Source organism: Rhinoderma darwinii, chromosome 7, assembly GCF_050947455.1.
Source record: "Rhinoderma darwinii isolate aRhiDar2 chromosome 7, aRhiDar2.hap1, whole genome shotgun sequence".
In the NCBI taxonomy this organism is placed as follows: domain Eukaryota; kingdom Metazoa; phylum Chordata; class Amphibia; order Anura; family Rhinodermatidae; genus Rhinoderma; species Rhinoderma darwinii.
In genome coordinates this window covers 70,605,626-70,619,718 of record NC_134693.1, presented here as the reverse complement: position 1 = coordinate 70,619,718, position 14,093 = coordinate 70,605,626, and the positions used below count along the sequence as shown (strand labels likewise).

At 42.5% G+C, this 14,093-nt stretch overlaps 1 protein-coding gene across 3 annotated transcripts in view; it reads left to right on the top strand.

Annotated features, from left to right (window-relative positions):
* CENPM (centromere protein M) overlaps positions 1 to 14,093 on the top strand; it is a 158,366-nt gene that overhangs the window by 91,901 nt on the left and 52,372 nt on the right. For 2 of the 3 annotated variants that reach the window (XR_012849847.1, XM_075832275.1), the window contains exon 3: positions 9,445 to 9,543. The exons of the other annotated variant lie outside the window; for it this stretch is intronic. Coding sequence is in view for 1 of the 2 variants with exons in the window: in XM_075832275.1 (XP_075688390.1) it covers positions 9,445 to 9,543 (99 nt within the window). In the remaining variant the exon portion in view is untranslated. The remainder of the gene's footprint in view (positions 1 to 9,444; positions 9,544 to 14,093) is intronic. 3 annotated transcript variants of the gene reach the window in all.

Below are 14,093 nucleotides of genomic sequence, written 5' to 3'. Positions count from 1 at the left end.
TCGGAAGATTCCACAGAGTCCTGGAGCAGAGCCTATACTAGAGCTCTGCCCGGGACCCGGCTCTGGGGATGTCCCTGACACACTGTCCATATATGGACAGCGATGTCAGGGAATTCCACAGTCCCGGAGCAGAGCCGATACTAGCGCTCTGCCCGGGACTCGGCTCTGGGTTCATATGTGGACAGCGATGTCAGGGAATTCCTGAGTCCCAGAGCAGAGTCTGTACTAGCGGCTCTGTGTCCCGCGGGCCGCAGATGACTTCCCCAGGGGCCACATGCGGCCCGCGTGCTTGAGACCCCTGCTCTAAAGCAACGGGCCTTTCTCTGCAGCTTCCCCTCCAGCTAAGCCTTGTCTGACCTTTCATCTTTGTTGGAATCATCTCTGAAACCATCAGGGTCGTCCTCTAGGTCTGGGAGTAGTCTGAATGCAAGAGCTCCAGCATCCAAGCGATTAAGTCTCCAGTCCGGTCGTGCCCCTTCATTGGCTGTATTCCAAAAGTTATCTTTATTCATTAGCATTAAATTCTACCTCCACTTGTGTGCTATCGTGCATAGAAAGATGTTCCTGCAAACTTAGCAGTACAGTTGCCATGACCATTTTGCTACACCCAAAGAGTATCGTGCACGGGTCCAACTCTAAATAATAGGACATGAGGTATTTTAATTGGTATTAGCTGTGTGCAGCCACACTAGCACACTTAACTTCCCTCCCAGCGTGTGCCATGCCGACGCTCATAACGGCATCTTTATCTTGACTTTTAACACTTTAAATACACAGTGGCAAGAAACTTTAACTTGACTATTTTAATGGCTTTTCAATAGCCTTTGTTGTGTGATATCACACTGCAGCAAGTAATGAGTCAAGATAAACTTGGCTACATCTGTATACTGCCCACGTGTCGGGGCCTACGCCATTGTGCGTGTGACACAGACCCCCCACACATGCTCAGAATCACAGGCAAAAAATAGAAGAAATTTCGAGTTTCTCCCCATCATTTTGCACTCAATACCCCATAATGACAAAGTGAAAACAGAATGTTAGTAATCTTTGCTAATTTATTGAAAAGGAAAAACTAAAATCTTGCATTGACATAAGTATTCAGACCCTTTACTCAGTACTTAGTTGAAGTACCTTTGGCATCGATAACCGCCTCCACTCTTCTTGGATTGGATGCCACAAGGTTTGCGCAGCTGAATTTGGGGATTTTCTGCTATTCTTCTCTGCAAATACTCTCAAGCTCTGTCAGGTTGGATGGGGACCATCGGTGGCAGCCATTTTCAGGTCTCTCCAGAGATGTTCGGTTGGGTTCAAGTCAGGGTTCTGGCTAGGTCACTCAAGGACTTTCACAGGAGGACATTGTTCCTAAGTTACTCTTGTTCATTTTAGTTGTGTGTTTAGGGTCATGGTCTTGTTGGAAGGTGAACCTTCTGCCCAGTCTGAGGTCCAGAGCACTCTTTATCAGGTTTTCTTTAAGAATATGTCTGTACTTTGCTCCATTCATCTTTCCCTCAACCCTGACCAACCTCCCTGTCCCAGCCGCTGAAAAACACCCCCACAGCATGATGCTGCCACCACCATGCTTCACTCTAGGGATGGTATTGGGCAGGTCATGAGCAGTGCCTGGTTTTCTCCAGACATGATGCTTAGAATTGAGACCAAAAAGTTCAATCTTGGATTCATCAGACGACAGAATATTGTTGGTCAGTCTGAGAGTCCTTTAGGTGCTTTTTTGCAAACTCCATGTGATTTTTACAAAGGATAGGCTTTTCTGGCCACTCTGCCATAAAGCCCAGATTTGTGGAGTGCTGCAGTGATGGGAGAAACCTCCAGAAGGTCAACTATCTGCACACATGATCTTTGGAGCTCAGCCAAAGTACCGTTGGGTTCTTGGTCACCTCTCTTACCAAGGCCCTTCTCCCCCGATTACTTAGTTTGATGGGGCGGCCATCTCTAGGAAGAGTCCTTGTTGTTCCAAACTTCTTAAATGGAAGAATTATGGAGGCCACTGTACACTTGGGAAGTTTCAGTGCAGCAGACCTTTTTTTTGTACCCTTCTCCAGATCTGTTCCTCCAAACAATCAGCAGTAAAACACACTTTAAAAGCATAGATATCAATAGCTACGTACATTTTTTCAGTGCACATTATAAGCCGACTCACAAATATTCCAAATCTATTAAAATGAATAAAAAAAATGGTAGTTCCCAGAAAGATTTCCGACAGCAGGCAAATATTCTTAAAAAGAGGTTTTTAGAGAAGAATTACCCATGACCGCTTGTCAAATCGGCCTACCACAAATCACTGCTAACACAACAAAAGCAATTACTACACAAACAAAAAGATAGGGCCATGTTACCAACCAATAAAAGAAAATACAATTTTATCACAGATTTTAACAGCGGACATAAGACCCTAAGAAATATTCTGACTAAACACTGGGGAATTTTAGCAAATGATCCAGTTTTAAAAACACTTTTACCAAGCAAACCGAGTTTCACATATAGAAGGGGTAGACATATCAAAAACATTGTTGCTCCCAGTAGGTTGAGAGAGAAAATGGTAAAAGAAGAAACCGGGATTTGTTTTCACCCAAAAATAACTGGATCATACAGGTGTAACACAGCTAGGTGCCAGTGCTGTGATATCAAATACAGACAGCTGACATCAAAATGTAATATAACGGGAGATATTCCCGATTTCAACAATTCCTAAACTGCTCCTCTAGTTATGTAGTGTACCTCCTTGAATGTGACTGTGGGTTGCAGTATATGGGAAGGACTAAACCGATGCTGAGAACAAGGATAAATAAGCACAGGTCGAACACAAATAACCATTTTTAAAAACACAGCGTCTCCAGGCACCTGCATCAACATCACGGGGGACATTTTGATGTTAAATTAACACAACTAGAGCAAATTCCAACGGATTCCAATAATCGATTCTCATTACTAAAAAATAGAGAATCATTTTGGATGGGCTCAATGAGACCCTTGAAAATGCCAACTAATTGTAGGGTGTACATGCAATTAAATTAATGTAGTCCAACTAAAGGTGATGAAGAATCTGATAAATTGTATTATCCCTAAGAGATCAATAGGCATAATGCAAGGAAAAACATTGCAAGCTTTCCCTGCTTGTCACGGATGTGTAAGGAGAAGACTCCGAAAGATTTCATTTATTTTATAATACACCCCTTTTTAAAAATACAGGGCGTTGAATACACTCCTAATGATAGTGGATATTACTCCTAATAATTTGAAACTAACGAAATATATAACTTTTTTCATGTATGTGTTAGTACATGAATTTACATGACAAGTGATGATCTCTGAATGAATGGCACACCAGACACCATGGAATGATTTTATAGAATTTTTCATTTTAAAAACACTAGATTTCGTTAACATTTCGTTAGTTTCATCCTCATGCTAATTTCTTTAATAATTCTTTTGTTTTTTTTTGTTTTTCATACGAAGTGGAACTGCTTCTACACCGTTTTTAGTTTTGCGGTACTACTAAAAAGAAGAGTAACCATTGAATTGTTTTTTATCTACATTTTTAAGTAATACATATAGGAAGAATATAAATATAATATAAACATAATAACAGCACAACAGTGTGATGAACACTTATTGCAGCGGTAAATGACTGCCTTGCCAGAATGACTGCCACGCAGACAACTTCTTCATTCATGCAGAGGGCGACTACTACCCATTGTTTATGTACACTGAAAACTGACGTCAGTTAATTGATAAATCTCTTACTCCTCCCACTTTTTTCAAAATGAAATGTAACTACTTTCCAGGAAAAACGCATTATTTTTCCCGTTTTTTTTTTTTTTGTATGTATAAAAGGATTTACCATTCTCTGTACCAATGTATGAACCTGAGGAAGGGACCTGTCCAGTCCTGAAACGCGTAGTGTGACAAAACATATATCTAAGAAAAACATACTTCTTTTGGAATAATTACCTGCCAGGCGCTATGTCCCGAATGCTGCACTTGTTTTTCTCCTATCTATTGAATCCAGACAATCCTGTCTCTGTGCTCTACAGACCGTTCTTTCCTCCTATGGCTTGGTTTTTGCTCTGATGTGCATTGTCAGCTGTGAGACCTTATATAGACAGGTGTGTGTCTTTCCAAATCATGTCCAATCAAATGAATTTACCACAGGTGGACTCCAAGGTGTAGAAACATTTCAAAGAATATCTCGAGAAATGGGAGGGTCTGAATACTCATGTCCATACAAAATGTGAATTTTTCATTTTTATTAAATTTGCAAAAATGTCAAATTCAGTTTTCACTTTGTCATTATGGGGTATTGAGTGCAGAATGATGGGAAAAACGTTATTTTTATTTTTAAATGTATCACAAGGCCTCAACATAACAAAATGTGAAAAAAGTGAAAGGTTCTGAAGACTTTCCGAATTCACTGTATAGCTATTCCGGCCATTAGATGTCACGGTTGTCTAATATACAAATCAGGTCTGCTATTGCTATTCAGGCCACTGGTTGTCACTGTTGGCTAATATGCAAATCAGGCCACCTAATAGCATTCTTGTTACACTTTAGCTGTGTACATGTGCAAATGGAAATAGTCCATTGCATAAGTGTATAAACGTGCTAGAGTTAAAAGTATTGAATAGTAAAGTATATTTATGCCTATATAATTCTAGGGCAATAATTTTACAGGTACATTAGTAGATATTATATACTTTTATATACATATCACAAAGCAGAGGAAAATTAGAGTCTCATATCTATCACCTGTTGGTACCAACCTAAGTTTCTAGTTCATGCATTGTTCGTTTATTTATAATACCATTGAGTTATAAAATATATATGCTTCTAAGGTATAGGTACATTTATAGCTTAATACAGGGGCGTAGCTAGGGGCGGGCAGGTGCCCCGGGCGCAACTAAGTGGGGCGCTAGGGTCGCACCGTCCATGACGGCGGCCTGCTGCGTTTGAGGGGGCGGCGGCTCCACTGAAAACAGCCACCACCACCCCCTCCTGCACTATAGGCGATGACCGGCCGGGTACGTTCCATGCCCGGCCATTCCGTGCCTCTCACCGACTCAAGCGGTGTGATTACTTCTTTGCGCCGCTAGTGTCGTTGAGAGGCACTGCTTGACAGGGCAAGTCATAGTGTCCTGCCAATTTGCTCCACTTGTGTCTATGAAAGGTGGTAAGAAGTAATCGCACCTTGAGAGGCACTGAATGGCCAGGCACGGAATGTACTTGGCCAGTCTTCGCCTATAGTGCAGGAGGAGCTGGCGGTGGCTGGTTTCAGTGGCGCCACCGCCCCCTTTAGAGACGCAGCAGGCTGCGCTATGAAAGGTGCTGATTGGCAGGGCAGAATGACTTGCCCTGTCAATCGGCGCAAGCGGGGCGATGAGGTCATCATGCCACTTGCGTCGTTTAATCCCTGGAAGACTCGCTCAGAAGAGAGCAGGTCTGCATTGCCACCAGACAAGGGAATGGGATTAAGGTGAGTGTGTCAAAAAAAATAATTTTTTTTATCCAAATAAAATATGAGTGACCTTATCTACAGGGGTGGCTGTATCTGCAGGGGGGGGCTATATGTGAGGCACTATATACAGGGCTGGGCTATATGTGAAGCACTATTTATAGGGGGAGATATATGTAGGGCACTATCTACAGGGTGTCACGGTTTGTGGACCCACTAGGCGGTACCGCCGTAGCGGGGAGGCAGCTGGCCAAACAGGGAACCCCAGCAATACAAAGTCCCGCACAAGGGTACCTGGATAGTCCAGACAGTGGCCACAGCTCTGGCACTGATGGAGATGGGTGCAGCAGGTAACGCCAGACGTGGTGGATGACAGCAGGTGCCGCAGGTTTCGCCAGATGTGGCGAATCCCTCTGGACGTGGTGGATGACACAGATGCAGTAGACACGACTCCAACTAGTAGACACAGGAACAAGAACACAGCACGGGATACAGGAACAGGTAACCGGGCACGGGAAACAACTGGAACGGGAAACACGAAGGGACAATTTGCAAGACAGACTTAGGAATTACTAACAACGCTCAGGCAAGGATCAGAAGGGCTGGGGCCCTCTTATAGACCAGGAAGTCATGTGGTTAATGATGATGATTATTTTATAGGACACATCAGACCGGAGTGGAAGTCAGCGCTGGTGTCTCCTAGGAAGGAGATGGGGGAACAGCGTTCACGGATCCATGGCTGCGGGCGTCGGGAGGTGAGTAAACTCGATGGCTCGTGGCCATGGACGCTACACAGGAGTGGGCTATATGTAGATAACTATCTACAGGAGGGGCTACATGTAGGGCACTATCTACAGGGGGCACGGTGTGTGTGTGTGCGCGACACCGTGTATGGTGCTATTATTATTAGATGTGCAGTGTATGGCGCTATTATATTTAGGGACACAGTGTCTGGTACCATGAGAAATGTATCTTTTTTTTATAGGTGCAGAAATGTTTGAAAAGTGAGAAGCTGAAGACATCAGATTTGAAAACTGCAGAAATGGGGTGTGGCCGGGAGAAGTTGTCATAGAGGTTTGGACCGGATGGAGAAGAAAAGAGAAAAAGAACTAGAATCTGACGTCACCTGTGATTTACTTAATGTATATGTTTATTCTGCCTCTAATCAGCACTGTAGTCACTGTATGATCTGCAGCGAGATTCGTGGTATGATTTTTCTTTTGTGAAGCAGCAACTCCCAGCATATACTTACATTGTTTTGGCCATGCTGGGAGCTGTATATAATTTTGTGCATTATACGACAGGGGTTGCACTAAATTGAGCAGAATTTATGCTGGTGCTGTATATATGTAATGAGCTTTGTTCTGGTGCTGTATATATTTACTGAGCTTTGTTCTGGTGCTGTATATATTTACTGAGCTTGGTTCTGGTGCTGTATATATGTACTGAGTTTTGTTCTGGTTCTGTATATATGTAATGAGCTTTGTTCTGGTGCTGTATATTAGTCCTTCTCAATGAATTTGAATATCATCGAAAAGTTAATTTATTTCAGTAATTCAATTCAAAAAGCAAAACTCCTATATTATATAGATTCATTACACACAGAGTGATCTATTTCCAGCATTTTTTTATTTTAATGCTGATGATTATGGCTAACCGTTAATGAAAACCCAAAATTTAGTCTCTCAGAAAATTAAAATATTGGGTAAAAGTTGAAGATTGTAGACTCATGGTGTCACACTCTAATTAGCTAATCAACACAAAACACTTGCAAAGGTTTCCGAAGCCTTTAAATGGTCCAACAGTCTGGTTCAGTAGGCTACACAATCATGGGGAAGACTGCTGACTTGACAGTTGTCCAGAAGACGCAGATGCAGTTGAATTCAAAGCTGGAGCAAGGAGCTGATGGCTCCCTGCTCCAGCATTCACTGCTGTGAGCGGGTCATCGCAGACAGGCACGATGTAGTGACGTCTTTGCGCCTGTCTGCGCTGGGCCACACACTGCACAGACCGGAGGAGCAGCAGGATCTCCTCCACCTGTCGTGGGAAAGGGCATATGCGAGTATGTATTTTTATTATTATTAGGCACTATTGGTGCTGTGTGGAGGCAGCTATGGTGTCATTATGCTGCGTTGGGACAGCTGTGGAGCATTAAACTGTGATGTGGCAGCTTTGAGGGATTTTAAATTGTGCGGAGGGCAGCTATGGTGGCGGTACTCTGTGGGGACAGCTATGGGGCGTTTTACTGTGTGGCGAGAGCTATGGGGGCATCATACTATGGGGAGGGCAGCTATTGGGGCCTTAGCCTATGTGGGGGCAGCTATAGTGGCATAATCCTGTGTGGGGGCAGCTATAAGGGCGTTATATGGTGGGTACTTTGTGCATACTGTGCGTACTTTGTGTGTCTGTGATAGAGATAGAGTGTATATATACATATGTATAGTGTGTGTATGTATGTATGTATGTATGTATGTGTATGTATATATATATATTTCAGCAGCAATTCCGCAGAAATTCCGCTACAGAAAAAAAGCACAATTTCCTGTGGTTTTTACTGCAGTAAGTGGTGCGTATTTTGCTGCGTTTTTCTCAGTGTTGGGGCATGGTGACATCTCCGAAAAAACGCAGCAATTCAGTCCACTTTCCGCAGCAGGAATTGACATGCTGCAGTACAAGAAACACGCACCGCAGGACAAAATGTCTGCTTGGAAATTTTACGCAGCGTCTGGATGAGATTTGGTAAATCTCACTCACTTTGCCACTACTGTATTTTCCAGGCGGAAAATACGCAGCAATTCCGTTAAGTGTGGACAAGCCCTAATACAGTAGCAGCAGAGTAGATTAGATGTGAATAATTCTCCTCCACACGCTGCGTAAATGATAAGCGGGAAATAAAAAGCTCAGAAATTAACCTGCGGTGCAGTTTTTTATTCCGCAGCATGTCAATTGTATTTGCGTAAACGCTGCTCATTTGTTTCGGATTTTCCCCATTTAACTCAATGCGGAGGTAAAACCTGCAACAAATAACAGATGTTATGTAACGCAATTTAGAAAAAGTAAAAATATTCTACTTGCCCAGAATTCTGTTTCTTCGTCCGGGCCGGCCTCCTGGGATGACGTTTCACCCCATGTGACCGCTGCAGCCAATCACAGGCTGCAGCAGTCATATGGTGTTTGTGTGTGTGTGTGTGTGTGTGTGGCTTTATCTATAGGGGGGTGTGTGGCTTTATCTACAGGGGTGTGTGTGTGTGTGTGTGTGTGGCGCTGTCTACATGTGGGGTTGGCGCGGTTTCCCTGCACAGTGTGATACTCTCAGTATGTAGGGACACATCCCTGTGAAAGGGGAATCGTAACACCCATTTGTTAATGCTTGTGCAAAAAGGTAGTGTTCGCAATAGTTACGGCAGGGTGGCGGTGGAGAAGGGGGGCCCAAGTTTGGGTAACAGCCCAGGGCCCATGGTCTTCTTAATCCGCCACTGGTTCCATCATTTTAACGGAATCAATAGTGTAGTCTACTATGCCATTGATTCCATCAAAACGACGGAACCCTTGCACAACGGAGACAAACGGAAACCATTCACACCGGATCCATCACCATTGAAGTCAATGGTGATGGAAACGGAAACCTATGGTTTCCCTTTTGTCAGTCAGGGTCCTGTTCCAACAGAAAGCTCAGATGGAACGGGATCCTGCCGAAGATGTGAAAGAAGCCTAAGTGGCCAGAGGAAAAAAGCCAAGGTTATAGATTCTGAAAAATAAATAATTAACAAAAATGCTTAAAAAAATCTGTTTAACGTGAAACAATAAGTCATTTTCTGATGACCCATTCCCTTTTAGATTATTTTTTGCAGTTCAGGGATTGTACTTTATGGTCATTAGATTGTTTATATACTGATCACAAACGCTTATACAATGCTTTCATACATTTTTGTCTAATTTTTTTTAAAAATTTTTTATTTCCATTTGTTTTTTTCTAGCCACATGACAGCATCTCTTCCTCTGGCATTTGAAAGAGAACACCTCCGTCCGCGTTTTGACATGATTGTATTTTTAATAAATTTACACAGTCAGTACAGGTAGGAGACATGAAATGCCTTTGTTTGCCATAGTTATGATAATGCTGCTACAGTGCACATCTCTTTGAGGTGGTGTAATATTTATTTTTTTAATTCAACAAGATAAGGCGTTATCACGTTTTAAGTTTTTTCTTTTGCCAGATGCAACTACTAACCAACTCTATATCCTTCCTTATAATAAATGCATGCCTGCATGCCAGCAGGTTCGTATAAAGTAGACCATAGGCCCTGGGCTGTTAGCCAAACTTGGGCACTCCTTCTCCACCGCCGCAATGCTGCGCCATAACTATCTTTAAACCTACCTTTTTGCGCAAGCTGGTTGTTACGATTTCCCTCAAAGGGCTGTGTCCCTACATACTGACAGTCTCCAACCATTGCTGACAGTATCACACTGAGCAGGGACACATCCTCCTGACAAGGGGAATGGTAACACCCATTTGTCTATCAGTACTGGACTTTTTGTGAAATAGAAGGATTTCCTATAATATGTACACCATACACTGCTCCACACTACCAAACACTGTGCCCCTGAATATAATTTTGCCACGCACGGCCCCCTCTGTCGATGGCGCCACGCGCAGCCCCCCCGTAGATCGAAGCTAATTTCGGTCCCCGCCATTACAGCCGGATGTCAGCTGTGAGATACCGCTGACATCTGGCGATGGTGGCACCGACTCAGCTTCTTCTACTGGGGGTGGGGGGCCCGCACGTGGCGCCATCCCTGCCATTAACCCCTTAAATGCAGCGCTCGAATGCATTGTTATTTATTCCACGCGGTGAACGGCGTAAAAAAAACTATACTGGAATTTTCCGTTTTTTGGTCACTTTGCCCTACAAATATTGGAATAAAACGTGATAAAAAATTTGCATGTATCCAAAAATGTTAGCAATAAAAACTATAGCTCGTCTCGCAAAACACAAACCCTACTACAGCTCCGTCGACTAAAAAATTAAAGCGTTATGGTTCTCACAACTTGGCGACAGAAAAAATAATTTATTTTTACAAAAGTAATTTTATTGTACAAAAAGTTATAAAACATAAAGTGCTAGAAATTTGGTATCGCCAGAAACGTACTGACCCGCAGACTAAAGATAACAACATGTAATTTATAATGCATGGTGAACACTGTATAAAAAAAAACATGCCAGAATCGCAGTTTATCTGGTCCCTTGCCTCCCAAAAAATAGGATTAAAAGGTATCAAAAAGTCGCATGTACCCCAAAATGGTACCAATAATAACTAAAGCTCGTCCCGCAAAAAATCAGCCCTCATACCACTACGTCTATGAAAAAATAAATTCGTTAAGGCTCCAATATGTCAGGAAAGAAAAACATGCAGTTGTGCAGGCCCAATAGCCTGTTTCAAGAGGCGAATTATCAAGGCCCTAAAATTAGGGAACCAGGAAGGGTAGGGCCCAAACATATATGCTGGAAGCGTGGGCGCCCATAACATAATAGGACAACACTTCCCAGCAAAATTCCCCACACTGCAAAGGTGCGGAGTGTGGAACAAAATGGGGATAAGGAAGGACATTTATCAGTGCGACACTGGCCTGTGCATAAAGGATTGCTTCACAGCGTAACACACATGTATGGATTATTTTACTGTTTGTTTTTTTTAACCCAATTATTATACCACCTGACTATGCCCCTGATGTCCTCTGCCTGGCTTACATGTGCCGCCATATTATAAACGGAAACACCAGCAATACTCAACCAAATCTACTACCAAGCAAATCCATGCTCCAAAAGCCAGATGGTGCTCCCTCCCCGCTGAACCCTTCAGTGTGCCCAAACAGCAGTTTACTTCCACATATATAGCATCATAATACCCGGGAGAACCCTTTTAACAATTTTTGGGGTGTATGTCTCCAGTGGCACAAGCTGGGCATGACATATTTGCCACTTAAATAGCATATCTAGGGAAAAATTAAAATGTTTACTTTGCACCAGCTGCAGCGCAATCATTTATGGAAAAGACCTGTGGGGTGAAGATGCTCACTACACCACTTAATAAATGCCTTGAGGGGTGCAGTTTCCAAAACGGGGTCACTTCCTAGGGGTTTCTTTTATTATTTCACATCAGAGCTCTGTAACTGAACCAATACTTTGTAAATCGCCAAATTAGGCCTCAATTTTACATGGTGCGCTTTCGCTCCTGAGCACTGTCAAATGTCCAGGCAAAAGACTAGGGCCACATGTAGGGCGTTTCTAAAACCGGGAAATGCAGCATAATAATTAGAGAGCTGTCTTCTGGTGGCGCAAGCTGGGCACCACATATTAGCATATCTATGGAAAAAATCCCATTTTCACTCTGCAACATCGAGTGCATACTAATTTCTGCAAAGCACCTGCGGGGTTAACATGCTCACTACACCCCTAGGTGAATACCTTGAGGGGTGTAGTTTCCAAAATGTTGTCACTTCTGGGGGGTTTCCACTACTTTGGTCCCACAGGGGTTTTGCAAATGCGACATAGCGCCCAGAAACCAATCCAGTAAAATCTGCACTCAAAAAGCCAAATGGCACTCCTTCCCTTCAGAGCCCTACTGTGTGCCCAAAAAGCAGTTTGTTACCACATATGGGGTATTGCCGCACTTGGGAGAAATTGCTTTACAAATTTTGCGGTGCTTTTTCTCCTTTTAGTCCTTGTAGAAATAAAAAAAAAATTCGCTAAACCTACATTTTCTTTGAAAAATTTAGATTTTAATTTTTATGGCCTAATTCAAATAATTTCTGCAAAAAACCTCTGCGGTCAAAATGCTCACTATACCTCTAGATAATTTCCTCAATGGGTGTAGTTTCCAAAATGGGGTCACTTGTGGGGGGGGGTTTCCACTGTTTTGTCCGCTCAGGGGCTTTGCAAATGCGACATGGCCTCCGCAAACCATTCCTGCTAAATTTGATCACCAAAAGCCAAATAGCGCTCTTTCCCTTTTGAGCCCTGCCGTGTGTCCAAACAGCCGTTTATGACCACATGTCGGGTATTGTTTTACTCGGGAGAAATGGCTTTACAAATCTTGCAGTGCTTTTTCTCCTTTAGTCCTTGTGGAAATTAAACAAAATTAGCTAAACCTACGTTTTCTTTGAAAAAATTTAGATTTTAATTTTTACGGCCTACTTCCAATAATTTCTGCAATGAACCTGTGGGGTCAAAATGCTCACTATACCCCTAGATAATTTCCGTGAGGTGTGTAGTTTCCCAAGTGGGGTCACTTTTAGGGGATTTCCACTGTTTTGGCACCGCAGGAGCCCTTCAAACCTGACATGGTGCCTAAAATATATTCTAATATAAAGAAGGCCCCAAAATCCTCTGTGCTCCATTGCTTCTGAGGTCGGTGCTTCAGTCTATTACCACACTAGAGCCACATGTGGGATATTTCCTAAATCTGCATTACCTGGGCAAAAAAATATTGAGTTGTATTTCTCTGGTAAAACTTTCTGTGTTACAAAAAAAAATGCATTAAAAATGCATTTCAACAAAAAGAAATGAAATTTGTAAATTTCACCTCTACTTTGCCTTAATTCCTGTGAAACATTTAAAGGGTTAAGAAACTCTCTAAATGCTGTTTTGAATACTTTGAGGGTTGAAGTTTTTAAAATGGGGTGACTTATTGGGGGTTTCTAATGTATAAGGCCCTCAAAGCCGCTTTATATCTGAACTGGCCCCTGTAAAAATAGCCCTTTGAAATTTTCTTGAAAATGTGAAAAATTGCTGCTAAAGATCTAAGCCTTGTAACGTCCTAGAAAAATAAAAGGATGTTCAAACAACGATGCCAATCTATAGTAGACATATGGGGGATGTTAATTAGCAACAATTTTGTGTGGTATAACTGCCTGTCTTACAAGATACATTTAACTTTAGAAACATGCTAATTTTTCGCTTAATTTTGGTGTTTTTCACAATTAACTACTGAATGTAAAGAGCAAATTTTGCCAGTAACACAAAGTCCAATGTGTCTCGAGAAAACAATCTCAGAATCGCTTGGATAGGTAAAAGCATTTCGATGTTATTACCACATAAATAATGAATAATGAAGCTCTGTCAGGAAGGTCAAAAGTGGCCAAAGAGGGAAGGGGTTAAATACTGCTTCAATATGGTGGTGATCAATGGCACATAGAGAATGATGAGGCCGACCTGCGTGTGCCTTCCGTGTCCAGGGCGAGGGCGCAGACAAGGGAATTTCCTCAATCGTCTGTGCTTCCGTCCCACCTCTAACAACTTCCGGCACAACGCACGGGCCAGCCAGTCACGCGCATGCGCAGATCAACAACCATGTTGAAGATAATATCTAAAGGCATTTAAAGAATTCACAACCCTTCATTTTATTAGGAAGGTTAAGGGGATATTCAGCAACCATCAAACTAAATACATTAAAGGTATAACCCACCATTATCCGTAAATACATATAACTCAAAATATCCGTTCTTGCTTCTCTCCATGCCAAACCCGTCATCACGGAGCTCAAAAAGAGTATCTACAAGATAAGAGTTAAAGCAGGGAAGCAGAATGGCAACATTTTAAATAGAGGATTACAGAACCAACTTTGG